The sequence below is a fragment of the Kryptolebias marmoratus genome, linkage group LG4, assembly GCF_001649575.2.
Source record: "Kryptolebias marmoratus isolate JLee-2015 linkage group LG4, ASM164957v2, whole genome shotgun sequence".
Lineage (NCBI taxonomy): Eukaryota > Metazoa > Chordata > Actinopteri > Cyprinodontiformes > Rivulidae > Kryptolebias > Kryptolebias marmoratus.
This window is the reverse complement of record NC_051433.1, coordinates 12,650,583-12,678,560: the sequence shown is the minus strand read 5'-3', so window position 1 is coordinate 12,678,560 and position 27,978 is coordinate 12,650,583. Positions and strand designations below refer to the sequence as shown.

Genomic DNA, 27,978 nt, shown 5'->3' with positions numbered 1-27,978 from the left:
AACTCTTGGTTGGTGTTGTTTATTGAATCGGATGATTGAAGTCTTAAGAAAATAAACACATTGGCAATTTAACACTTTATTCATTTAACAAAGAGGGGTTTCAGTAGCATGTGGAAGAACCATACACAGCCACAACATCCTGGCACCTCCTCCTTCACGGCTGCTCTCCAGCTTGGTCACACACTGCTGTGGGATGGCGTCCGAATTTATCAACCAGCATTTGTCACAAGTCAGCCATTGTTGTTGTGTTGGCCACTCTGGAACAATCAGCACATCCAGGCTGATTCCACAGGTGTTCAGTGGGGTTGATTTTATTAATATTAACCACACTGGAGCAGAATGATTTGGTATTTGTGTTTATTTAAAACTGTATTGGGCTATATATTTTAAACTAATTTAAATATACATACGAATAATGTGAGGTGGATTCTGAAAATCAGCCATCCTAAACTACAAATGCATTGTAGACACAGAAATAGTAGGACTCTACATGTTTTGTAGCACATTGAGAAGAAACTTTCAAAAAGGCTACTGAAGTATTGTTAGTTCCTAAAATAAAAAGAATAAAAAAGATACTTCAACTTTTAAATGTCATATACTATATAATGAATAAAAATCTTCTACTAAATATATTCAGGACTGTGTTCAATCAAGTCCCACAAAAGTGATAGAAATATAAGTAGAAATATGAGCTTTTATATGCTGTTTTTTGTTTTTTTAATGAAAACAAAAACCTGTTTCTATGAAGACAGAAAGTTTCTGTTTCTGTTAACTTGGGCGAGTTGTGAGTGAAGCGTTCATGCTTTCCATTTCCCCTGACATGACTGGGAGGTCGCCTGCGGGCTGGGAGGCTGTCTTCAGACGCTGGGGAAAGAAGTCAAAATGTTGTCAAAAAGTGCATACCTGCAAACGCTTTGTTCAACTGTAGAATAACAACTACTGACCTCCCAGAGGGTTTCGTTTCCTTTGGCTAGCTTCCAGATCATATTGGCTGGGATCATAGACAGCGACGACAAGGCCAGAAACCAGCCAATGAAGTAAGCCCACCAAGGGTACACGTAGGTGTTGTTGAATGTCATCGGGGTGTATCTCAGGAGCAAAAATACAAAGACTCCCTTTAAAAGAAAACACAACAAATACTGAATACTGAAAACTAAAATTAAAGACTATTTATTTATAAGTCCATAGAGTTTCCATAGACACTTACAATGCCCATCAGTGGCGTAATGTACAGCCAGCAGTACTTGACCAGTGGCAGAGGTTTGTAACCAATCATGTCCTCAATGTTGTGACAGAAACGTCCAGCTCCTGGGAGAGGGATACTGTCTTTTACTAAAGTGAAAAGAACATCTTAAAAAAATGTGTGTTTTGTCAGCAAGTTTAACCATTAATATATTTAAATCTGGGCAAATTTCCTAGTTTGAAACTGTTCACTCTCCCTACTTTTATGCAGACACAAAACATTTCAGCCGAACATAGCCACGACTTTTAGTCCTGGGGTGTTCTAGTCTGTAGGTTTTGCTATTTGTGCTCTTGAAATCGGATTGATCTCGATTTTGTTTTACTTCTGCTTTGGATTACCAGTTCTCCAAGCCTCATTCCCTGTTTTACTTTGTGAAAGCAGTTTTTTTTTTTCAGTTTTCTCTTCTTCCTTTTGCACAACAGGTCCTCGTTAGTAATCAGCACACCTGTTCTTCATTATTTTTTTCCATGGGATCATGTAGTTCTCTAGGTTCCTCATTCTTCTTAGATGTCTTCTTAGTTAGTTTGGTGAACTTCATGTCAAGCCTTGTTTTATAACTTTTTGAACTGGGTTTAGTTCTGTCATTTGTGTCTCTAGTGGTGATGGGAATTCTGGCTTTTTCTTCTCGTTTAGGACAAGGGAAGTGTTGTTCGCAGAAGAAACGGCTCTTGATGAGAGCCAACTTCTGTCTGTGAGCCTTTTTTTTCCTCTAACACTGGTCAGAGCTGTGTTGATGTCATGCAAATGGAGTCAATCAGATGTGATAATACACAAGAATTATACCATTAGGTTATGAAATAGTGAGTAATAGTCTGTTGGGAGTCTACAACTCTCTTTTATAACCTAATGTCATAATAGTGTTATCTCACCTGACTGGTTGAATGCAACATGACAACATCTTACAGCAGTTTTGACCTTCGTCAAAAACTGTACTGGTTAGGGAAAGGGGGTAAAATTGATTGGAGCTGGCTCTCATTGTTCACTTGTATGAGCATATAGATTCATTTTATTGACAAAAGACACATTACTAGTCTCTGGTAGTTTATTTAGATGGTTTAAGACTCTTGACTTTCTCTGCCTCCTGTGTGGCTGCCTTTGGGTTCTTCTTCCACCATCCACTCTCCAATTCACGGCACAGGGCTTATTTTCAGAAGCTAAGGAACTTATTTGTGGTTCTGGAGGCACTTTGTCTGGCCAACATAGTTTACGGTTAATGCTTGAGATGACACAACTGTACTGTGAGTGGTCAGGATGATGTAAGGGACTGACTATTGTATGAGTACGATCCTATAATCCCCCTGGCAAGCGTGTTTTACCATAAATCCATCCAACAATCACAGACTGGAAGATGGCCATCAAAAGAAGAGTGGGTCCACTGCACACATAGTGATCAAAGATCTGCAGAACATATATACCAGCCTAAAAATCAGAACATTCAATCAGTGCCTTCATTTTAAGATGATTAAATCAGGTTTTGTGGGGGTAAGTGAGGGTACATGCTGAGTATTATTTATAAAGAAGCTCTGTTAAGGCTCATGATCAGACTACAAACAGCACATTGACAAATATGTTGAATGTATGACTTAAAACTCACTTCTGTAACTAAAAACAACCCCAATAAAAAGCCACAGGAACAGATCAGCAGCAGACAAAACTCTCTGTGGCGTCCCTTCCGGATCTGCGAAGGGTAGACGTCTGCTAGAGAGGTGATGAGGCTTTCAAGTCCAACGAACTGAGGACAGACACAAAGATCAGTTGGCATACAGATGAGTTACTATGAGATTTTTTCTTTTCATAAGACAGGAGACAAAAGAAAGTCTGCGGCTGACCTGACCATCGATTCCTAACAAGATGATCATGGAGAAGAAACACACTGACCAGACCTGAGGCCAAGGCAGCAGAGTTACAGCTTGAGGGTAGACTATGAATACAAGACCAGGACCTTCAGAATCAAACCAAAACAGTGAATCAGTTTGTTTATTTACATTTTTTGCGTGCGTCAAACTTAGCAGTGTCAGATATACACAGTTTATTATCTAATGGGCTTGTTGCTAATGTTAAGATTTTAATCAAAGCAGAGACCAAGAATGAACTATCTGAAAGTATCATGTTAATTGCATGGATAAAATCAGTTCTTTAAAGCATGGACCAACTAGATGTGCATCTGTACCTGACTCAGCAACTGCGGAAATGTCAACTCCTTGCTTTTGCGACATGTAGCCAAGAACTGAGAAAATGACAAATCCAGATAAGAAACTGAACCCACTGTTCGCCAAGCAAAGACAGATGGAGTCTCTGTAAATAAGGAGAAAATAACTCGTGATTTTTGTCTATGAGCCACAAATATAACCAAATTACATTACAATGAGTTACAGAATATGCATTTTGGAGTATAATAATAATAAAAAAAGACTTTAATTCAACCCATACAAAATAAAAGAGATGTACATATTCATGCCTCTGCCAAGATTCTTTGTAAAGAAAACAAACTTAAACCTTTAGAAAAAATGATGCTACATCCACACTGGATATTATCCTTAATTCAGGGTTCATGTAAGTTGATCCCAACTTCATAAAGAAGCCTTGACTTCCTGTTTGTGCTTTTGTGCACATGCTTTAAAAACACGAATTGGATTGTTTTAGACAAGTTAAATACAGACATAGATGATCTCTGGCTGCATGTCAGTAATAAATTACTGTATGAATTAGTTCTACGCCCAAATTGCAAAATTCAAAGAAAATAAAACACCACTAAAACAGAAACTAGTCAGTTGTATTTCCGTGGAGTACTCACCTGTAACAGTCGTTGTTATACTTGTTGTAGCTCCCAAGTGAAGTCATGCACCCCGTGCACAAAGCCAGGGAATAATAGATTTGTGTCCCAGCATCAATCCAAACCTATAAACCAGACACAACCTAGTTATCTTAAAACAATCCACATACGCCCAGCGAGAAATCAGGTTGTAAGTGATACCTGTGGGTCACTGAGGCGTGCAGGGTTGGGGTACAGGTAGTACTTTACACCATGTAAGGCTCCTGGAAGTGTTATTCCTCTGAGAAACAGCAGCACTAACAAGATGAGGGGCGACGTGGCTGTAAAGTAAGAAGCCTGCATAAAAATAACAATTAAAGAAAAGTCACTCCAATCAATGACTGTCAGCTTGCTTATCTTACAAAGCAACAACTGCTTAAACAATGACTGATTTGATTAGAACATTTACTCTTTGTTTTCATTTATGTTCTTTCCAGAATTTGAATGTTTTTATATGAATGTTGATGAAAATCTTAATAATTTGCAGGACTATTTTTTAAATTCCTTTTTTATTTTTGCTATAAGGCACATAAAGTCAGTGTGTTCAGTCACCAACGTGACATTAGGTGCATGAAGTGACAGGCTTCCTGCCGTGTTTTTATTTCCTCTGAGTGACTCCACAACAATCAGCAATTTCTGATCCGAACATTTAAACTGATGAGTACCTTCCCTGTAGATCGCACTCCTTTCCAAACGCAGAAGTAGCAGATGACCCAGGACAACAAAAGGCACAAAGAAAGGTCCCGTCGTAAGTTTCCCATGGTCTCGATGCCAGTAGATATATTTAACACCCGCCGCCTGTGAGAGAGGAAACTGTTGTTGCGTGCCGTCTTTTTAAACAACACATAACATGAACGGTTTTTTGCCACATTTGTGAAACAAACTCGTAAGAAAGGAAGCAGTGAATGCTGTGTGAACTAGAACCGTTATTTCCTGCATGCTTCAGTCAGCCAGTTCATTGCAGTTTAAACTTAATAAAGTCTACACGTGTTTTTTTTATTACTCTGACTGATGACATCAATTCTCAGTGTGAAGGTATGGAAAGCGATGCTGGCATGTCCACCCTAGCAGGTGCTGTATGGTTGATGGAGACATCGAGTCAAGTCGACGGATGTCTAAATACTCCAAAACTTACTGCCAATACTCCATAACAGATGATGATGACACATTCACAGATGAGGTCCAGTTAGCAGTGGCATTATAGTTGTTTATTATCACACAGTTATCTGAAATAGATATAAAAAATACATTGAACACTTAGGTTTTAGTTAAATAACATAAGAATGTTATAATAAGAGAAAAGAGACAACATGCAACATTTTCATTACCTCTTAATTGAAAATGTGTACTTTAAACTGTTAAAGATTTAAACTAATATAATATTTATCAGAATTGATAGTTCTCTGTGAATTACTACCGTATCAAGGTGGAGGAGTTTGTGTGTCTGAATAATCCTAGGAGCTATGCTTTCAGAAGCAATTACCCCCATTAGGGTCTCCTGAGGCAGATTGGTCCTAGGTGACAGGCCAGACAAGAGTGATTCACAACACTTGTATGGACGGGGTAAAACAAGGAGCTTGATGCCCTTTGCCAAGATGTGGAATTAATGGGGCCCCACTCTTGAGCCAGGCCCTGGGGGTCCTAAGCTGGGGTGCTCCAGCTGGAGACTCTATTGGCCCTTTTCCACCGTCTCTAAAGCTCTACTCTACTTGGCTTGCTTTGCGCGCGTTTCCGTCGGCATTTTTTTGAGGCCGGTCCCTGCTTTGGAGTAGGGCCAGCGGGCCGGCCCTGCTTTCATGGGTGGCGCAAGCTTAGCTCCTGTTCACTCATTGGTTGTGGGTGTGGTCAGATCGAAGCGTATGAAGAGCGACGAAAACTTTGAAACTGTAGCGAAGTAATAGCGTTAGTTTACCCTGCAGCGATTATGCCGTCTGTCCCCCAGCTGAAGGCGCTGTACAGCCTGAAATCTCCAGCGGATAACAGCTGTCCTACTCCACGCAACAATCGCGGCATCCAGAGCATTTCTTCCACTTCACCTCTCTTCCTGAAGTCTCAGGAGAATCCCCATAAGTTTAAAAAACAGCAACAACACAAGGCCAACGTTGTCCATAGCTCTTCCGTTGTCTCCACAAATGACGCCAAGTTTCGGCACGCACACAGAACTCGTTACAAAGATCTTGCTCCGTGAGTATTGGATTGGGGGTTTGCTGCTACAAACCATTCAGTCTTTAAGCAAAGGGTGCAAGAGTCTGGTTCACATTACCGGCAGCAAGTTGCACCTTTTTAGGGTGATAGTTGGACACCGCCAGGGCTGCCCGTTGTCACCGACTCTGTTCATAACTTTTGTGGACAGAATTTCCTGGTGCAGCCAGGAAGGGGGAAAGGGTCCGTTTTCTCCGGCCTCAGGATTCTGTCTCTGCTAATTGCAGATGATGTGGTCCTGTTGGCGTCATCATGCTGTGATCTCCTGCTGTCACTGCAGCGGTTCACAGCTGGGTGTGAAGCAGCTGCGATGGAAACCGGCACCTCCAAATCTTAGGGCACGGTCCTCAGCTGGAAAAGGGTGGACTGTCCTCTCTAGGTGAGGAGTGAGGTGCTGCCTCCAGTGGAGGAGTTTAAGTGTCTCGGGGTTGTGTTCACGAGTGGGGGAAGAACGGAGCGTGAGATCGGCTTAAAAGTACATAGCGCAATTATACTTAGCAAAGCAAAAAAATAAAAAATAACTGAGAAGATGGTGCCAATTTAAATAACTGTTTCATGCAAAAATCATGCAAACTGTGAGCAATCCTTTTAAGTTTTTTAGCAAAATTGTGCTTTTAACTTGTTCATGTTTGGAGCAGCGGTTAGCTTGACTTCCCTCTGAGAATTTCTTCCTGATTGTTCACGATGAGATCATTCTACTGCAGGTAAGATACTGACTGCTCATAAGTATTACACATTCTCCTATTGATGTGTCAGACAGATTATAATTTCACCTGTATTCCACGTGTTATTGCAAGTGGTCCACGGCAGTTCTCCAGAGAAGGAGGAGAAGAAGTAGAAGAAAGCCCAAGCTAAAATCACCGTGTAGCTGATGTTTGTGTAAAAGATAATTATTTGGCTGGCAAATCCCAAACCTGGAAACAATATAAATCGTTACCATTGCTAATCTTCTGAATTTGCTTTTAACAGCCCTCTGGTCTGTGTGCTGCTGCCATGCCATCTGTCTTACCTTCAAACAAGGGACAGATTTTCCTCCAGCACCTGATGCCCCCCTGACTGGAGTACTGACCCAGTGCTGTTTCCAGAATAAACATGGGAATTCCACTGGTAACAAGAAAGAGGATGTAGGGAATGAAGAATGCACCTGGAGATGTCAGTAAAACATGTGAGCATATTACCAAACCACAAGACACTTCACAATACAGTATTTTAAGAGTAAAGAAAGCCCACACGGTTAGATTAAACGGCCAAAAAGTTACAGTTCACATAGTTCATTCTTGTTGTCTGTTTATCTTCCACCCTACCTCAGGTTGTTCAGTTTGATATTTAAAACATGCCTTATTATTTTAGGTGCAGATATCTGGAGAACTCGTTCATTTCTCGAGAAACAATGGCAGGAAAGGCATTGAGGGCTTGACGTTTTCTGGTGACTGAGAACAGCTGAAAGGCCTGGTAGGCAGCTAAGTTTTGTGAGATATTATCAGATTTTACTGCCTATTGATTTGCAGAATTGTAATGTTTAAAAAGCCAAACGCATTGGGAAGTGTACGTTGTCCGACGTTTTTTTTTTCTTTTTAGCATCATGCAGCGTGAAACACATCCACTGCTCTTGCCATACTTCCCAACAATCAGACAATGCTGTGCATTTAGCAAATGCAAAATGACATGGTCCACTTCACAGCTTATGATGGAAAAACGTCCACTTCACAGTGATGATGGAAAAAAGTGTTATGCAAAAAGTGTGTTTAGGTTCCTCTTTACTCTAGAGTAAATTAGCTTTAAAAAGCTGCCAGAAAAGCTATTATCACTAGCAGTAGTAACAGTAATAGTAGTAAAAAACAGAATCACTCTTAATATTAGAAATACTTTCAGCCGTCAGCACTGTCTGTGAACATGGAGGAGGTTAAAATAAGATTAAGGACTATGATGGGGGTTTTGTGGGTTTTCTTTTTGTGCGCGTTCGTCTTCTTAAACTTGGTCAAATCCTTGATTTTCAATAAGAAATGAAAACTCACCCCCACCATTCTTGTAGCAAAGATAGGGAAACCTCCACACATTGCCAAGTCCAATTGTTGCTCCGGCCACAGACAGGATGAACTCCTTTTTGCTGCTCCACTTGCCTCGCTCCTCAGCAGCCCTGGAAGTGTTTTTTGTTGTGGCTGGGCACAGGTTGCACAGAGATTTTCCCATCTTCCTGTCCCAGAAATGGTGCAACAGCCCAATAAGTGAAGATCTTCTCGTTTCTGACCCTTACGTCTGAGAATCAGTGCAGATTTGGGGACTGCCCAATGGTTACTTAACTCACAGACAACACATTATTTATACCACAAGGGGGACCTGGTGGTGTATTCCTAAAAGCAATATATATAGGAAAACAGAAGACAACTACAAAGTGAGGCTGCCAGTGTGAGTAATGTGTTTAAAAGGATTTGGAATTGATTACTTTGACAGCAGGATTTTTCATCTCACACATGCTTTTTACCCAAGGCATTGTAACGCAGAGAATTACACAAATTAGCCCGGCAACTTTAATTAGGTATGGAAAAACATAAATATTAAAAAAAAGACGTAAGTTTGGATCTGTGGAATGCAGGACATCAAAAGCTCCTGTTGGCATGGAGACATTTAATGTGTTATTTCCCATGAAAAAAAACAAACAAAAACGAAACAGAGATTTTTGTGTGTTGTAACACTTCAGCTGCTGCCGGTGCTGAAGATTTGCAGCATAAACCTCCTCAGAAGTCCATCAGAAGTAACCTTCAGCCCACAGGAGATCACAGATGACTTTATCATATGCTCCAACTTCACACCCTATGGACAGGGTGTGGCCACACACACACAGCCTGCTTTGTACGTCTTTATCGCCTGTCAGGTTTCTGACTTTACTGGTGCGACTGGAATTTAAAAAAAAAAAAAACCTGCTCAGCTTTCCACCTGTGGTGAACTTTGGCTCTCGGCTCAGCTGGGTGTCTCCCCTGGAGCGTTTTTGGTTTCCTTTGACTTTAACTTCATGCTTTCAGGTTCTACGTTCTGCTTCTATTCATCAACACACCTAAAAAAATAAAACACACCTGAGAGCATAAAGTTTATGAGATTCTTTTCTTCTTCAGTTGTTCTGGTTTTAGTCTCGGCTGTGGGGACGCGTCCAGTCTGTTAAACATTCAGTGAGTCACTAGATCAGCTCAGAATTGGGTCTGCAGAAAGTTGTGGGTGAAATGAGGCAAAGATATTGTATTTTTCCTCTTTTTGTAGTTGTACTGTACAATCTTAATTTGAACTGAGTCTGATATGTGACTGCTGTAAAACTTTAGGCCCACTGGTTTTTGATGGAACCAAAAACATGTAAATTTTATGTATCGAAAAAAATAGCGTATAGATGATTCAGCATTCACACTTTTGTTTTCCTGTTTATTTTTCTGTGCATTTTTTTTCCAATTCAACTACTTCCACATACTTTGTGCAGTTTTAGCCATTCATATAGCAAAATGTTCTTTTATACTATTAAAAAACCTTTACTCACTATAAGAAAAATACTGAGATCTCTGTTTTGTTTTACATGTTTCAGCATCTATTTTGGACTTCTTATGGTACTTTTAGTTTTTAAGTAGCATTTTGCAGGTTTTAGCAGCTTTTTGCTACTTTTAGCTAACCTTTTGCTGCTTTGCTTTTAGCAAGCCTTTACATAAGGCTGAACATACATAAGACTTGAACGTAACTTTGTTGTGTTTTGTGGCAGCAACTGTCTGTTCAGCCCTCCAGTGGATGTTTTTTTAGAGCATATTGTTGAAGTCTGGATCAGCGGAGGGGCGCTTGCTGTGCACTTAATCTCCCTCTGTCTGTATGTTCTAACTTTGTTGTCTTTTGTGGGGCCAACTGTCTGTTCAGCCCTCCAGTAGATGTGTGTTTTCAGAGTATATTGTTGAGGTCTGGATCGGAGGAGGGGTGCTTGCTGGGGGGACTTATTCTCCCTCTGTCTATATGAGAGAAAAAAGGAAAAGTATTAAATAAAACAAAGCTAAATCCAATAGTTTTAGTAAAGCTTTGGTGAAGCCAGTAGCTTACAGGCCCAGCTGAGCACAGCTTTTCGAGGAGTGCGAGTTTTGTAACTCACCCAGCGTGAACCCTGGTGGTTCAGTATCGCACTTTGGTATAAAAGAAGAACAGCAAATTTATATTTTAACAACATATTCATGCAGATGGTTCATATCTTTCAGGTGAAACATGTAAGCGAATATAAGAAATGATTTTAGAGGGAAAAATCCTGGAATTTTTTTTTTTTTTGTAACTTTGGCGAGTTTCACATGAGCTCAGTTTTCTAAAACCTGACAAACTTGTGCATCAAATCAGTGTGTGTAAAACCTAACGAGAAGTGAGTGGGGTAGTTTTCTTTGTGACTGTGGCAATAGTTGTCTGTTTGCTCGTTGAGAGCAACAAACGAAGCTCGAAACTCAGAGAATCACCATCAAGGCCTTACGAGAAGTTCGAATTGTGACTTTATGCGACTTTGTTCAGGTTTGAACAGATTTTTTTTTTCCTGGCAAATCAAATAAACCTCGGCTCTTTTTGACAATAAGTCACAAAACATTTTTTTTATTCAGCTTTCACCATTTTACCTTTAAGTCAGATACACACGCTACAGCTGAAATGACCAACAAAGTGAACTTGAACTTATTTTTTTTCACTCTACTGGATGTTAACTCGCCCGTCATTTCTTTATGGTTGGTTGTAACAAGGCTCTTTGAAAGAAATGCTCCACTGTAGTTTTGTCTTAACTGACCTTCGACAAGCTATCTGCAGGATGCTGTCAAAGGAGCCAAAAACAGCAGAAGATGCGGATGCTCGTCTTCAGAGAGGGAACAGAGGAGTCCAATAAAACAAAGTAGTCGAGTTGTTGTGTTTCAAAAGCGTTGTGTCGCCAAAAAAAGATGGAGCTCAACCATAACAAAAGGGGTATTTGCACATTTTTGACTTCCTTAGTGGGAGTCAAAGATGTGATTCTTGTTTGCTTTTTTTTTGTATTTTCATGAAATGCAGAACAGAACTAGTTGTTTTGTTTTTTTGTGAGTTTTTGCAGCTGCAGGCCTTAAATGTGAGTCAGACATATCCCTAGATGGTATCAAGGGATCATCTGGATGATATATTTTTTTCATGCCTGCAAACATTTCTCTTTATTAAAGTTTAGGGGTTTTTTTCTCTCTCTTTTAACATACACTAATCTGTTACTGATGTTGGTTTCCAAATGACCGTACACTTATTGTCTTGTGCTCTAAATACAGCAGCAGTTCGGATTTCTGAAAGAGACGTATGTTTTGTGTTTCTTTGTTAGCTTGAGGAGTAAAATACAGAAGAAAAAAAAAAGATTGTTTTGGGAGAAAATTTTGTTTGAGGAATTCAAAATAACATCAAAAACTTAATTTGTGATGCGTTTAGTTTCTGTGCTGATTTAGTGCCATTTTTTTCTGTTCGGTTAGAAATGAAAAAACTTGTTTAGACTTAATAGTTGAGTTTCATCGGTGTCAAATGAGTAACAGCAGGAAATGCATGTTGATGTCTTTTGTGAGGATGATATAAAGGTATTATTTTGTATCTGGCGTAGAGTTTAAATGATAGAAAAATAATTGCATTTGCAACTAGAAGCACTCAGAGAGCACAAACCTCGGCCAAGGACACAGTCATCTGGATCACCCTCAAAGTTTAAGGAACTGGGGGTTTTTTGTGACAACCCCAACATTTCCTAAACGTTTCATCCAAATCAGTCCGTTAGTAGTTTTTATTTAATCTTGCTAACAGACAAACAAACAGGACCGAAAAAAATGAACTCCTTGGCGCATTTAACAAAGGGGTCACCTGCTGGAGCATAGATAAGGTTTTAACAAAGGAGTCCCTTGTGACCTTGACCTTTGACATCATGATCTTGAAATCAATAGGCATCATCCTTGACCTGTGAGGTGTTCAGCTGTGCATTTTGACATTCCTACCTTACACTGTTCCAGGATCACCTGTTTCAGGATCAGTTTGTGTTGCGCTATTTGTGCCGGTAAAGGTTCTAATTATAGAAAAATAAAAATAAAGCTGAGACTTGTTGTCAAATAGGAATACGAAACAGCATAAGTTGGTGTCATTAAGCCCGAATCTCTGTGTATTATTATTATTATTATTATTATCATTATTATTATTATTATTATTATTATTATTATTATTATTATTATTATTATTATAGTTTGTATACGTTTGATCCTATTCCTTCCAGTTCAGAGTTTGACCAGCAGAGGGCAGTAAACTTCCTCCAGGACGGAGAACACACAATTCAAAACCGTAGAAGAAAAATTCTCTCCAGAAACGAATTGAATGAACCCCCATAAATGAACTCGGATTGAATCAACACACTTGAATTTAACATGAATTAGTTGTTTTCTGAAGCTGAAGCCTGTTGTTTAAGCATAATAATGTCGGGAATACCTCCGGACACATGGCAGCCGACCACCGTGGCTTTAGAAACGACGTAAGTTCCTGTTAAAACGCCGAATGCTAACTGTGTTAGCTTTAGCTTCCATTTACTAGCGTTTTCCCCCCACGTTTCAGTAAAGCATCAAGTCTCAGTGATTTTTGTCTCGAATAAGAGCTCGCAGAGGAGAGTCTCTGCTGCTCTTTTCGACTCGTTCGTAATGTTTGAGTCTTTGCAGGATGGGAACAGTTGTGGTGGAGCTGTACTGGAACCATGCTCCGAAAACCTGCAAGAACTTTGCAGAGCTCGCCAGAAGAGGCTACTACAACAACACGAAGTTTCACCGGATTATTAAAGACTTCATGGTGCAGGGGGGAGACCCGACAGGGACAGGTGGGTCACACATCGTCAGTGCTTTTAATAATAAATGATTTGTTAACTGTCATATTTATTTTTGCAGATATTTCTAATTAAACTGTTCCTATTCTTTATTCCAATTGCTTATGCCTTAAATTGTTTTTAGCTGCTTGTAATAATGGATTTTCCTAATGACACCTTTACTACTTTTTGTTTATTTATTCATTTATATTTTTATATATTTTGGGATTTAAAAAAAAAAAAAAAAAAAAAACGACTATTAGTAACTGTGCTAAAATGAGAGTTCTTCTGTTTCTGATTTCCATAAGTTTCATTCCAGAGGAGATAATTGTGCTTGTGGATATCTGGAGCTGAAAACCTAATGGGCACAGTTAGGAAAAGTGATTTTTATTTGTCCTTGGAGGAATGATGCTCGGAATACCTGAATTCCAAGTATAAATGGCAAATGGTACACGCTTATATGGCGCCTTTTTAACCTCTCCAGGTTCCCTCACTTGTACACAGAAAAGCACATCAGATGGGGGTTCGGTGTCTTGGCCAACGACACTTAGGCACGCTGCAGAGGCTCGGGATCGAACCCCAGACTTAAGCTCAGTTTGGCACTGGGCTAGAATATTTGCTTAAAAAATCTTGTCTAACTTTTAGATGATACCTGTGAGATGACAGTAAAGTAATAATTATGTTGGACACATTTGTTCCAACATAATTAGTTATGGTCCAACTGAGCCTGAATCTGAGAAACTTATCTGTTCAGATTGTTTCCAGTTTTGATTAAAAAGTAAACCTCCATAAATTTTCATCCTAAACAAATTCTGGTAGATTTAAAAGGGTTTTTGTTACATTCTTTTCTGCTTTGTAGACTTTTCTTTTATACCAGCAAAAAGAAAGTCCTGCTGCTTTGTTACTTTTATACTTGTTAAATTTTCTTTTTTGCTCACAGCAGCATTTTTCTCATGAGCAGAACCCAGAGTGACAAACTCTGGCTTTCCTTCATGTATGAAGTCATGATTTTGTTCGTGCCGAGGTCAAAATTAAAGCCACGTGTTAAAACTGTTCAGCATCATACCCATTTTCTTATCTTGACCTTAAAAAAACAAAACTTACCTGATGTTTAATTGCTTTTGTGTGTAACAAAATAGATTGGAATTGACTGAACATGTGGCCTTTTGGCGTAAATAGACTGCAGTGACATTTCCTCCTCATGCGGTGCTTTTTTTCTCCCTTCGTCACACACGTGTTTTTGTTTTTCAGCTACAGCTGAATTTCAGCACATTCTTTCTTTTGCATGTTTTTTTTTTGCGGCCTGTGGTTTGAAACAGATTTGTGCAGCAAACAGAGCCAGAGCATCTGTCTTTATAAGGGGCTCAGTGGTTAGAGCAGTCGTCCACCACCGAGGGAGTCGGGGGTTCAATTCCACCAGTCACATGTCGAAGACAAGACACTGAACCCCTCATTGTCTCTGATGTGGGCCCCATCGGTGTATGAATGTCATCTACAGCACTCATTAGCCTCTGTAGAATGATTAATTCAGGTTAGCACTTTGCATCTTTTACAAAAACATATTTTTCCCTCTCTTTTATTAGTTGAATCTATGAAATAGCTGCTATTTTTAAGTGTTTTTCCAAAGAATGTCTTGCTCAAAACATGGCATATCTCAGCATGGTGAGCGTTGTCCTGATTTATTTATTTATTTATTTTAAGGAAACTTGACAAAATAAGTGAGTGACAATACAGCGATAAAACAGGATTAAAGTAAAACATCTACAGCTTGTGTTTCCGTAACTGATGTCCAAACCCTGCCTTGTGTATCTAGTGTTGCCATATAAGCTTGTTAAAGTTTTAATGAATTAATGCATCCGTTTCCTAATTTTTGAGCAGTATGTAAGACTTCTGCACAGTACTGTAGGGTTTTACCCTCTATATAATCTGTATAAGACATATCACAGTTGTGCGTTTCCAGCTTTGAGCCTTGAGTTGGTGAAAGCATCAGAGTGAAGCTAAAACCCTCTGCAGGTCGTTTGAAGCAGCACGCTGGAGCCGATACTTCTGTAGTGACAGTGTTTCTTTATGCATTTGAAGTTAAGATGTCTGAATTTTTTTTTTAAACATCCAGGTCCACCTCCTGTGCTGTTCGTGTGTCAGTTTATTCACCCGATTACTCTTTCTGTGATTCTAATCTAATCCAAAACAACAAAAATGAAATATTAGTGTCCAAATTACAGTTCTTAGAAATCTACCAACTCGTGCTGCCAAACCAAGATTCAAATAATCGAGTAGATACTTAGCTTCCTGTTTGTGCGTCACCTAAATGTGCAGTTTGTGATCTTTCTTTCCTGTGCAGGTCGAGGTGGTGCCTCCATATATGGCAAACAGTTTGAGGATGAACTGCACCCAGAGCTGAAATTCACAGGTAAACACCATGGCTGTTATAAAAGGGGGAAATAAGCAGGAACAATGCTAAGTAAGAAGACGCGTCTAATTAAATTTTTGTGTCTGTAAGGGGCTGGGATCCTTGCGATGGCCAACGCCGGACCGGACACCAACGGCAGCCAGTTCTTCCTCACGCTGGGACCCACCCAGTGGCTGGATGGGAAGCACAGTATTTTTGGAAGAGTGTCTCAGGGGATTGGAGTGCTGAACCGGATCGGGATGGTGGAAACGAACAGTCAGGATCGACCGGCTGACGATATCAAAATTGTCCGAGCCGCTGTACCCAATTAAACAAATGGTTGCTTTTCTCAAATTTTTTGTACTTTTTTTAAATAAACACGATTAATGTCTCAAGGTGTTTTGACCTCATATTTATTTATATGAATTCCATTTAGTAACATCGTACGAGTGTCGCTGTTTGGCCTTTTTAGTACAAAAAAATAAAATTAAAAAAATCTTCCAAAAGCAGAAAGTTCCCTTCAGCTGAGTGGCTGGTTAGATTCACACCAGCTGTTAATGGATGATCTAATAGATAGTCTGTGTCAGAGTTTGTTTGTTTTCCTCGTCCTTGGTGTGTAAAAGTGTACAGTTTTGTTTGTTCTACTACAATGAGCACATATACATCCCATCATGTTTTTGTTTGCTTTGGCTTCGAGGTGATTTGATGTGGAAATTCAGCTTTGAACGAGAGACCGGAAGACACGAACACAAAAGAGTATATTTATTTGTCGAATATCAACCTCTGTGCGGGGAAAGCCAAGTGTTTCCCTTCTTCTAAAGTCTGCTTGGAGGTTTGGGGTTTGGAGTGCCGGAGGATGGGAACTGTGTTGTCCTGTTGGGGGACGTCAACACTCATACGGAGAATAAAAGCGTACCTGCGTGCTCGCTCTGAGGCCGACCCTTGTCTATTTTTAACCTTTAGTTTGTCCATAGCAAACACCACGTTCAAACATAGAGGTGTTCATTAAAGCACTCGATACAATCCAAGCCTCGGCTGCAAGTAGATGATTGATTTTGTTGTTGTGGACAACAAATCTGACACCGTGTGTCTCGGAGAGTTACACGAACACACGAGCCGAGCTCATAGACGAATGTTTAAAAATAAATAATCATGTCTAAAACTCTTATCAGGGGCGTCTCACACTCGCATCTCCAGCTCAGCTCCGTCACGACCCTTGTGCTCGGTGGGGACAGGCATGTCAGTGCTGGCCGGGGTCAAAGGGCACCACTCGGGTCGATCCGATCTGCTGCTCATCTGGTTTTCAGGGCGACAAAGCTGCCGGAGTTTCTGTGGAAACAAGATGAGCTCTGTTCACTCGGCGGAGAAACTACGAGACAAGTCAGTCAGCAGGTACACAAGCAAAACCGAAAAATAAATAACGATTTTAAAATTATAACATTTATAACAGAATTAATCTTTTCGAATCATGTTCTGTGTGTCTCCGGTGCCCTGACGTCCTGCCTTCAAACCGGCAATGAACTTTAACTTAGTCGGTTTTAATAAAAAATGTCTTAACAGCTTTTAAACAGCTTGTGACGAGATTTAGTGCATCTCTGATTTCCCTCAGGAGCTTCTTATGATCCCATAACTTTCCCTTATTTCTGCATGTTTACATAAAGATTCTGTGGGAAACAAGTGATGTTATAAATGATAAATGATGGCCAACATCAGCACATTGAAGCTGAGAGTAATCTACCAGATGTTTGGCTGTGTTTGATTAACCAACACAGTGCACCGGTGGATGATGTTTTAGCCAAGAGTTGAGTTCAGCCTTTTTGCTGACTCTCTGTGTGACTGCATTAACACAGCAGTTGTTTTTTTTTTAAAAAAAAAAAGATTTGATATGTAAGAAGGCCTGAAAATGATCATCGGTAAAGTGGTTAGAGTTTGTATTTTTTGTTGTGTTTCTCTTGAATGAGACTAAAGCTCTGAAAAAAGTTTTGAAAAAAATCAAACTTTAATTGTTTTTATTTATCACTGCCCTGCCGAACCGTTCCTTCCATCTGGGTCATCTTAAAGATGATCCACATAGGAACCAAAAGAACGCAGAAGAGGCCGAGGAACCAACCCAGAGCATAAGCCCACTCGGGATAAATGTAGGTTTTGTTAAACTTCAGAGGCTTGTATCTGACCACGGAGAAGATGAATGTACCCTGACGAGAACAAAAACCAAAACAAACTGGTTATTTGCTGACAGGTTAATTGCTCCTATTGAATAAAAACTCTTCTTTTTGCTAGCTGGTTTAATCTGCTTGGTGTTCAGTTGCTTTAATTTTGTTATTTCGAGTTAAACACTCGTTTTTCTTTCTTTGCCATTTGCATTATTGTTAGGGTCAGAGGTTATCGAACACAGAATAACAGAATAATTAATAGTGAAAGAGTGATTGGAAGATGGAGTCTCAGGAAACTTTTCACATGTTTAAGTTTCTCTTTCTTACTTATACACAAGACAGATGATTTGTAGGAGACTCCAAACATTTTTTTTATAGTTTAAGCTCATAAAAAACATCACGTTGACATTATATTTTCACTGTACTTTGTTGTTGTTTTTCCAGATAAAACTCCTTTTTCGCTCTTTACATTCACACAGAAATATGTCTGTTTTCAGAAGTTCTGTTCCACTCACTAAACAGACCGCAGGGGTGACGTAAAGCCAGCAAATCTTCATCAGAGGCCACGGGCAGTAACCTATCATGTCTTCGATGTTGTCATAAAGGAGATCTGCACCTGTTCAGGAAAATTAAAAACCTTTTTTTTGTTTAAAGCTTAATAAATAACAAAGGCTTCTGCACAGTCTGCGGCAAAAAGGGAAGAAAAACAGTTCAATAAGTTTAGTTTAGAGTAAAACGTTACAAATTATATGTTTAAATTATAAAAAAAAGACAATCAGAAAGTTGTTAATGTGGCCCTCTGTGCAGAAATCAGGAGAAAATGTGAAAGAGAAGAAATGTGATTCATCTATTCTTCATTATCCTCAGCAAGCATTGAAAATAGAAAAAATATTGTAATTTTCTGATAAAATATTTCATTTTTATAACTTGTGAGTTGTGATGCATTACATTTGGTTTTAATGTAGATATTCTTTAACAAGCAAAAAAAGTAATGCTGTATGCCAACATCAGTTGCCCATGGCATATATGGCCTTGACAATGTTGGGTCCATTTTTCCATCCATGTATCCATTTTTTTATCTGTTGTTGGGTCTCGGAGGTAACAAGTCCAATAGGGAAACCCAGACATTCCCTTTTCCAGCTCCTCCTGGGGGATCCCAGGCTAGACAGGATACATAATCCCTCAAGCAGGTTCTGGGTCTGCCCCGGGGGTCTTCTCACAGGTGGCATCCAGACCAGATGCCTGAACCACCTCAGCTGACTCCTTTCAATGACAAGGAGCATCGGCTCTCCTCTGAGCTCCCTTTGGATAATGTAGCTCCTCGCCTCGTCTCTAAGGCTGAGCTTAGACCATCCTACAAATGAAGCTCAGTTCTGCTTCTCGTATCGTTCAGTCAGGATCCATCTCACATGCGAGGAACACGGAACACAGACGGAGCAGTAAATGGAGAGCTTTGCCTTTCAGCTCGGCTCCTTCTTCACCACAAGAGAGCAGAACAAAGCCCTCAGTACCGCAGATGGGACCCCGAATAATCTCAGCTCCATCCTGCCATCAAACTCCCAGATACCTGAACCGAGGCTAAGACTCACTCCTGACTCGGGGGGCAACACTACAAACTACCCCAGAGCTGCAAAAATCAAAGCTTAGACCCTGCATCTGTTTACCTCAATGCAAACTGGGGATATTTAGTGATTCAGTCCCATTTTATAGGGAATATAGGAACTATAGGAAGTATTTTAACCACCCCTCGTGACTTCAAATGAAGAGGGGCAGGGGTAAGGCGAACAGTCGGAAATAGGACTGTGCCTAAATATCTATGTATTTGTTTTTGGCTTCATAAAAATAAATAAAAACGTTTATTGGCTTGTGAACTTAAAAAAAGGCAATAATATGAGGAAAATACAAACGATATGAAGATATCTTTTTAATTTAAAGTGGGGTATCCATAATATGAATCAGTCTGCTTTGAAAAAAATGTCATTTAAAGTGATGCAAGAATTGTTTTTTTGTAACAACTCACCATATATCCATCCGACTGCTATCGACTGACAGACTGAGAGGAGGAGAAGATTGTTGCCACTACAAACATAGTGATCAAAGAGTTGAAGGAAATACAGCCCCCCCTGCAGGCAGATAGAAGCAACTGAATGAATAATCTCACATGAACAAATCCAGTGGTGTCATTTTAGGCTGGGACTCATTATCAGAATGCTTTAGATTAGATTTTAAATTTAAAAAAAAACCACACACAAACAGGACATGGAGTTGTGATTACAGTGAGCCGTCAGAACTCGCAGTTCTTACCTCAGTGACGAAAAGGAGGCCGAGAAGGAAGCTAACCGTACAGATACAAAGCAGCAGCAGTTCCCTGCGGTAAGCTTTTCGAAACACGGAGGGGAACATGTCTGTGACCGAGGTCATCAGGCACTCCAGGCTCACAAACTGCAGAGATAATGAAGCGTCACATGGTCAGACTAAAATCAGGATTCAAAACAGCTTCATCCAGAGAGATGGTACAGTCCGATGCATCACTTTATTCATTAGTTGCAACAGATATTCTTTGACTAAAAAAAGGCACCATTCAACATAAAAAAAACACTAACATGGAGTAAAATTAACAATATAGTTTTTATAGGTTTGTCTTGTTTTAAACTGTGAAAGTCTGAGCTGTCAGGATTTCTACCTGATCCCTTAAACTAAGTGTGCTGATTGCTGTCTACTGCAAGTTAGATGCTAACTACTCAGAACTACTTAAGCCTTATATATATTTATTTGCTTGAGCTCCCGTCTCGCCCCTATTTGTTCCACATGGGCGCTTCCACTTTCACTTTCAACTCAAGTCCTCTACCAGAGGCCTGGGAGCTTGAGGGTTCAGTAGATATATATATTCCTTTTAATTTCTGATTCAAAACTGCTCTTAGGCCATGGTTGTCTCATGCTTCAGTGCATTGACTGTAATGGTTAGGTTTACCACACTTCTCTTCTAAAGAGATCTGAGATAATCGTCGTTCCCACCCAAAACCCTCAATAGCGAAAAGTGGAGTAAATGCAAAGAGACGAGTCGTTTACTGTACCTGTGTATCTGCGCCCAGCAAGATGACCATGACGAAGAAACACACAGCCCATAACTGAGGCAAAGGCATCATGGCGACTGCTCGAGGATAAGCAATAAACGCCAAACCAGGTCCTGTGGAATTAATGTAACTAGTTCACTGCAGAGCAAGATGTTTTATTTGTATGCTGCAATTCAAAAAGTGGTCGCAGGGATAAAATATAGTCCGAGCCCCCTTGTGCTGTACCCACATTTTACCTTTCTCTTTATTTAATTTAAAAACTTCCGGTCTTATAAGCAGGCACCCACATGTTGTGGCGTTTTGGTGGGGAATGGAAAGAAACAATGACTCGCTAAACAATAAATCTTAACGGACACAGACGTCGCTGTTATCTGTGTTGAATATTAAAACAAGAAGCAGTCGTCTCACCAGAAGCAGCCACCTGAGATATTGGCAGTCCTTGCTCGTAAGACATGAAGCCCAGAACGGAAAAGATTGCGAACCCGGCCACAAAACTGCTGCCGCCGTTTACGAGACACAGAAGAAACGTGTCCCTGAGGAGACAAACACATTTCATCAAGATGTAGCCAACAGCAAAGCAAAGTCTCTCTCAGCGACTACCACACCAAGTGTTAGCTCATTATCTGTGAAACTGACTGTAATAGTAGCAATGATAATAAAACAGAATGCACTTACTTGTAACAATCATTTTTAAACTTATTATAACTGCCCAGAGAAGTCAAACTCCCCTGACAGATCCCGAAAGAGAAAAGGACTTGAAAAGGACTCCATCCAAACCTAAAGCACAAACTGACATGAGCTCATGAGACAATATTCTCCTTTTTTTCCTGCTGTAAGGGAGGAAACTCGAGCGGGCGGTGGTGAGAACGATGCATCAGCATCAGCATCACCATCAGCATCAGCATCGTTCCGACACTTTGTTACCTACCTGAGGGTCCGCCAACCTTGCGGGCTCCGGGTACAGGTAGAACGCTAATCCGTCCATGGCTCCGGGCAACGTGAGTCCGCGGACCAACAGAACGACCATCATCACATACGGAAACGTGGCTGTAAAGTAAACAACCTGTCGAACGCAAAGCAAGATCAGAAACAACGACAACGACCGACTTTAAAACAGATGTCAGAGGGGTTTCTGTAAAAAAAAAAAAAAAATTAAATAAGACTGTCAAGCTTGTGGTCATGTTTAAAACCAGTGTTCTGACACTTTCAGACAGTTACTAAAACCTCTAAATGTGGGATGTTTTTTAATTTCATCCAGTTTATGAAATCAAGACATTTATAGTGTTTAATGAACAACACAAATGAATCAAACCAAACTTAATGATATGTGATGCTCTCTAATTTAAGACACGAATCATGATTATTTACCAACTCTACTTTACTTTACTGTAAAATACAAAAAAACATGACAGTTCTGTCTGAGATTCTGACTTATGACGAGTGAATAAAAGCACATATTAAACTCACAGCTGTGCAAAAAATATAAACCAAACGTGCTGAGCTGCGCCTCACGTGTCATGTGCACGGCTGTCAAATAAGGTCGATGCGTTTCTAATATTTTGGTAAAAGTTGCTATTATTTCTTTTATTTTGAAAGAACTTTGCTGTGTCTTTAATATGATCTACAGAATACACAATTTTGGTGTGGCAGTAGCTCGTGGTCATCCCCAGACATTCACAAGTTCTTTGTTTAAAACTTCAACCCTGCCCGTCTGTCTGTTAGCAAAATATCTTCTGAACCATTGGAGAGATTTTAATTAAAGTCACCACCTGATGTCCACATACAAGTGACTAACTGCTGGAGGCCACCTCAGCAAATCAGTTTTAGCAAACAGCGACAACACAGTCAGTTTTACAGACGCTGGGCTAAGATTTGACGTGGTAGTAGCTGAGGGTCATCCTCAACACACACTCCGAGCGCTAGCAGATTGCGCAACATCTTAGTTCACAACTCTGGGTTGCAAAGCAGCCAACGTTTTAAAAACTGTCTCTACAAAATGAAACCCAAACCTTCTGAGCGATCGCACTCACTGCTGAACAACAGGCTTGAATTGTGAGTCAACATAAGAGACTTCAGGAATGGATGACTGCTGTGCCGTGTGTCTGCTGAGATAATTTACATGAAAACTCGGAGAGATAAAAGGGGGATATTCTCTGGGTGGACCTCAGCGTCGAAGCTCCCTGACTTCGGGACAAAGACTGAAGCCTGAACCCCCACTGGCACCAGATTGTCTATCCTGTTTGTGAAGCTTCGCTTAGCTTTTTGTTTTTATCTTTTCATTTTTCTTACCACAGCTGCCTTCACTTTATGCTTGTTTGTTGCTTCTTTTGTCTTAAGCATGGGTTTAATTAAGAACAGTCCACATATCTTCCTTCAAATAGATCCCCTAACAATAACTGGTATAAAAAAACCTCTTCTTGGCCGAGGGAAGAAGCACTGTGACTCAGTTTCATTGAAATCCGTGCATTTCCATCCATCTCACCCCCACAGTGTGTATTTTTTTTTTTTGTCATTTTGTTTAAAGAAGCTTAACTCATAAAGAAACATTGAAGGATTTCCCCACATTCGACTATAAAAACATCCAATAAGTAAACATCCTAATTACATTTTAGTCTCTAAATCCAAACTTACTTCTTCCACTCGTAATGTGAAACCTGATTATGTGCTAGTTACTTGGAAAGTTTAGGGCAGGGGTAGGAAACCCTGGTCCTGAAGAGCCACTATTCTGTATGTTTTCCTTGTTTCTCTGCTCCAACACACCTGATTCAGTGGTTAAATCACCTCTTCATGTTCTGCAGAAGCCTGTTAATCACCCATTGATTCAGATCAGGTGTGTTGGAGCAGAGAAACAAGTAAAACATGCAGGATGGAGGCCCTCGAGGACCAGGGTTGACTACCCCTGGTTTAGGGTCAAAAGAAGCTAAAGTAACCAAAAACTGCGTAGTTGTCCATAGAATCCAGTTACGTGTAATTCCACAACGTCCAAAAGGAGTTAAATGGGAAGTAACCTCACCTTTCCAGTGGATCTCACTCCTTTCCAGACACAGAAGTAGCAGATGATCCAGGCGAGTAACAGACACAGGACCAGCTCTCATCTTAAGCTACCGATCTCCTCAATTCCCTGAGTAATACTCAGGACTCGTCTCCTGAAAAGGAACACACATAAAGCAGGAGAACACATTCTCGGAAAGGAAGCAATTTTTTTCTCACCTTAAAATTGTCAGAAATAAGACAGTTACACAACAGACAAGACAAGAAGAAACAAAAGGGGGTTGAACTCATCGACAAAACAAACTCACTCCCAGAATTCCGTCGCAGGCGTCGTCGCGTTCGCAGCTGCTGTCCGATTGGATGAGGCGTTCGCTTGACCAAACTCAACGCAGAACTCTGAATCGGCGAAACAAGAGTACTCAACACAAACGACCGATGGAGGCACGCACGCTCAAACACACGCACGCCGCACCTGTGTTCCAGGTGTTCCTGCAGCTGGCCCAGGGAACCTCAGCGCTGAAGGAGGAGAAGAGGTAGAAGAAGGCCCACGCCTGGATGGCGATGTACGACGTGGTACCGTACGCCACCACGACCTGAGTGGCGTAGCCGATCCCTGAGGACACAGACAAGACCAGCGTGGATTCAAGCTTTTTCGTCTTCATTCACAAATAAATGTTTCCATCACGATTTCTAACAAACATCTACCAAACCCCTTGTTGTGATTTGGCTTTTCACTGTGTAAACGCTGAGTCAGCATTCACTTCATTGTTTTGGACTCTAAATGCTTCAGTAAATCATTCAGCTATGACTTTTGAGTTTTGGAACATTTTTATTTTTTTGAAATAGTTCTCTTTATTTACTGCTTTTTTTAAAACTCATTGAAATGTACTGAAATCTCTCTTCAAATGCTTCAGAAATTTGCTCTTTGAGATCTACTTCAGCCACACTCTGACTCCTTGTGCATGCGTTTGGACTTCTAATGCATCTCTTTTGTCTTTCTGTCTCCTTATTGTCATTTTTGCAACCCTTTGTCTTTTAATGTCTTCTCATCTTCATTTTTGTCTCCTTGAGTGTTTTTTTTTTTTAAGATTTCTTTGTTTCCTTGGGCCTTCTTTTTGTCTTTCTGCGTCTCTTCTTCTTCTTTAAACAGGTCAGGAAACAATGAAAGCAGCCTCCGGAGACCAACGCTCGCGTAGCAACGTGGACATTATTTGACTGAGAAAACAGCGGCAAGATAAACGGATCTTAACTGTCATGCAAAAGTGTTGAGGTTTAATCTTAGCTGATGTATCGATCTTTTATAGTGATATGACATTTTTAGGTAAATGTAGTTTTATAAGCCCAAAAATCTATATAAAAGGACTAGCATTTAGCCTCCCCTGGAAGAAGATTTCTGCCCTTTTCTTCTTCCTCTGTGCTCTTTGACTGATGTCACAGTTCACAAGGTACCATCTACTAACTATTTGACAGAACATTACAAAAATCCCCAGACAGTCCCATCAACATTAAAAGCACACTGACTTATGTGATCATGTTCAGACTGTACAAATGAACCCACTGATTACATCCAGCAATAAGTAATAAGTTTTACTTTCTCCTTCATTACAATGTTATCCATTTAGTGTGAGTGACAAGATGGTTCCTCCATTCTGTGGGAATGTAAAGAAAGAGACACATATCTGTCCGTCAGGTAAACACTGACACCTTTAAGTGTTCGAGCCGGCAGAGTTTTATAACTTCAAATCCCCTCTCACGCACGGATTTTCACAAATTAGACAGAAAGATAAAAAGGAAGTCGCGCTCTGTTATTCTGTTAAATAAAGCAGTTCAACATTAACAGGTAGTCTTCTGTGTGCACAGGTTTATCATGTTTCTCAGGTGTGAAACAAGCCGATTATCTCTCTATGAACTCTACTTTATTAGTAGATTTGTTTTTGTTGTCTGTTTTAAAATGGATAACAAGTTTCTCTTTATCCTCCAGTTTGCCTGTGTTCACATTTGGCTGAATAAAACACAACATAAAGTCCTCTTTGTTTCCTCTTTATGACATTTTATAATTTAAATGACTTTATATTGGTGTTTGTGTAGTTGTGTTTTGCCGTTATTGGGCAATTTAAAAAAACAAAAACTTTGCATAGTGTTTTTTATCCATATTGTTTTTTTTCAGCTTTTTCTGATGCCGACTTAAACTAATAAAAATATGCTATTTCCTTTATGAAAGCCAACAATTTAAAAAATAACTATTTTGATGGTATGTACATGAATATTAAAACTGTATAAAAATAAGTGACAGCTTGTTTTTCATTTATGCTTGCTGTCATATTGCCTGTTTTTATTTAGTATAGATTTATCACCTTTTCACGTTGAAGTTTTTTTTTTACATTGTTTGTATTTGTAAATGTATTTACAATTCTTGAAATATGAAAGATCTGCTCAGTTTTTAGTTTAAAAGCAATAAAGCATGTCGCTTTGAAAAGACAACTTTCTTCACAAATCTCACTTTCTCTTCGTACATATCGCAAACATAAAATTGCCACAAAGAAAATTATTCCCCGTTTGTTGCAGCGCATTAAAGTAGTTTTTAAAATGACCTTCAAACAAGGGGCAGAAGTGTCTCCAGCAGGTGATGCCGCCCTGAGAGGTGAACTGTCCCATGGCCGTCTCCATGAGGAACATCGGGATGCCACAGGCAAGAAGAAACAGGACGTAGGGAATCAGAAACACACCTGAGAACAAAAATAAATAAATACAGAATTAGACACTAAAATATGTGTAAAGAGACAAGGCTGAGACATGCCACTCATCCTTTCAAAATGTCAGCGTCAAATATATATATTTAGCATATTCAAAAACAGATTAGTGTCTAAATAAAGAATAAAATAGGACAAAAACACAGCAAAATGTTTAGGATCTAATAAAGTCTTGTGCTCTACGCCAATTACTCGACCCATTTTAATAAAACTTGCAGAAAGCAATCACAGGATGTGTCGTACGTCTACAACCGATTAACTTTTGGAGTCATCCTCAATTCAAGATCAGTTCCACAGAGATGGCTGTGACTCAGTCAGTTTTACAGATATGGAGCTGAAATCTGGCGTGGTCGTTGCTGAAAGGCATCCCTGACACATACTCTGAGATCCCACGAGACATTGCATCAGGTTGCACATAATGTTATTTTCAAGGTTTAACAAAAGGTAATTTCTCAACGTAAGACAATCTTAGTTTCAAACTCAGGCATTCATGGGCCTTTTATTTAACCAGGGTCCTTGCAGGAGGAACTTGGCTGACCAAAATGCTTTTATGTTAAAGTAAAATTAAAAAAAAGATCGAGTCAGATCATTTCAAGCTGACCCAGACAGAAATGGGAAAGAAGAAAAAGAAACACCAATACAATGAAAAATGTAGTAAATTTGACTTGTAATTTGGTTAAACACTGGCTTTATTAAAAAGATTTCAACCTTCTTATTGTCAGTTTATCTTGTCATTTTCTTAATGACATACTTTTTTTAAAATAAATATATATTTTGATTCGGGACAACTGATATCAAAATGACGCTGTTGTGCTGTAGTTCTGCTCACCTCCTCCATTTTTGTAGCACAAATAAGGGAACCTCCAGAGGTTTCCCAGTCCAACCAGGGTTCCCGCCACGGCCAGCAGGAACTCCATCTTGTTGGCCCACTGGCCTCGGTCCTGCAGCTCAGTCTTCTCCGGAGAGCTGCCCTCCTGACTGAACGCCTCCACGCCGGTTCCTTTGGGAAGCCCCCTTTGCAACAATCACAGATAGTTATTTTTCCCTTTAAAAAAGGCCCCATATGTCCCTCAGATTTATAGAGCGATTTTTCTGGCAAGTGTTCACATCAAGGATATGTAATTTCTTTGACGACAACAACAGCATGGTCAACACTTACCCCTCCATCACAGAGCCCCCCACTCCTTCCCCTTTTCAACAAACTGATGAGGGTTCCTTATAGCCGTGCAGGATCTTCACACAAAGCAGAGCGATGTCAGCAAACCAAAGTGTTAAAAAAAAAAAAGGTAGGAGTCAGTGGCTTTTAAAACAAGCTCCTACCTGCTCAGGAACTGGTTTGGCCCCTTCTCCATTTGTGCTGTTCTTTCCCATGGTGACAAAACTGTGGGAAGGAACTTTGATGCTCTGATGCCAGGAGCTGGGAACACGTTCCAGCCCTGCGTTGTGGAACGTTCTTTAACAAGAGGACAACAGAGAGTTCTATCTTTGAGGGATTTTATTAAAAGTTGCACAACTGAGAAACGTCCTGCACGGACCAAACA

At 40.0% G+C, this 27,978-nt stretch overlaps 2 protein-coding genes and 1 pseudogene across 3 annotated transcripts; 1 reads left to right on the top strand and 2 right to left on the bottom strand.

The window, feature by feature from the left end:
• Positions 1 to 161: 161 nt before the first annotated feature.
• On the bottom strand, positions 162 to 8,576 carry LOC108231253 (sodium- and chloride-dependent GABA transporter 2-like). 2 transcript variants are annotated; one of them, XM_017408176.3, is made up of 14 exons: positions 8,273 to 8,576; positions 7,267 to 7,401; positions 7,031 to 7,171; positions 5,191 to 5,281; positions 4,721 to 4,853; positions 4,218 to 4,352; positions 4,038 to 4,141; positions 3,414 to 3,538; positions 3,073 to 3,185; positions 2,838 to 2,975; positions 2,560 to 2,641; positions 1,208 to 1,308; positions 945 to 1,115; positions 162 to 864 (listed from the first exon to the last, which is right to left on the bottom strand). In XM_017408176.3, the coding sequence occupies exons 1-14, from the start codon at positions 8,445 to 8,447 to the stop codon at positions 769 to 771; spliced, it is 1,740 nt and encodes a 579-aa protein (XP_017263665.1). In that variant the 5' UTR covers positions 8,448 to 8,576; the 3' UTR covers positions 162 to 768. The 2 variants fall into 2 exon arrangements, with proteins under 2 accessions (XP_017263665.1, XP_024859933.1); XM_025004165.2 differs by having other exon boundaries at positions 2,560 to 2,662; positions 8,273 to 8,575.
• A 4,008-nt stretch (positions 8,577 to 12,584) lies between these two features.
• ppil1 (peptidylprolyl isomerase (cyclophilin)-like 1) lies at positions 12,585 to 15,864 on the top strand. Its single transcript, XM_017408420.3, has 4 exons — positions 12,585 to 12,759; positions 12,941 to 13,095; positions 15,422 to 15,490; positions 15,581 to 15,864. The coding sequence occupies exons 1-4, from the start codon at positions 12,704 to 12,706 to the stop codon at positions 15,799 to 15,801; spliced, it is 501 nt and encodes a 166-aa protein (XP_017263909.1). The 5' UTR covers positions 12,585 to 12,703; the 3' UTR covers positions 15,802 to 15,864.
• Position 15,865: 1 nt separating this feature from the next.
• LOC108231383 lies at positions 15,866 to 27,719 on the bottom strand (annotated as a pseudogene).
• Positions 27,720 to 27,978: the final 259 nt, after the last annotated feature.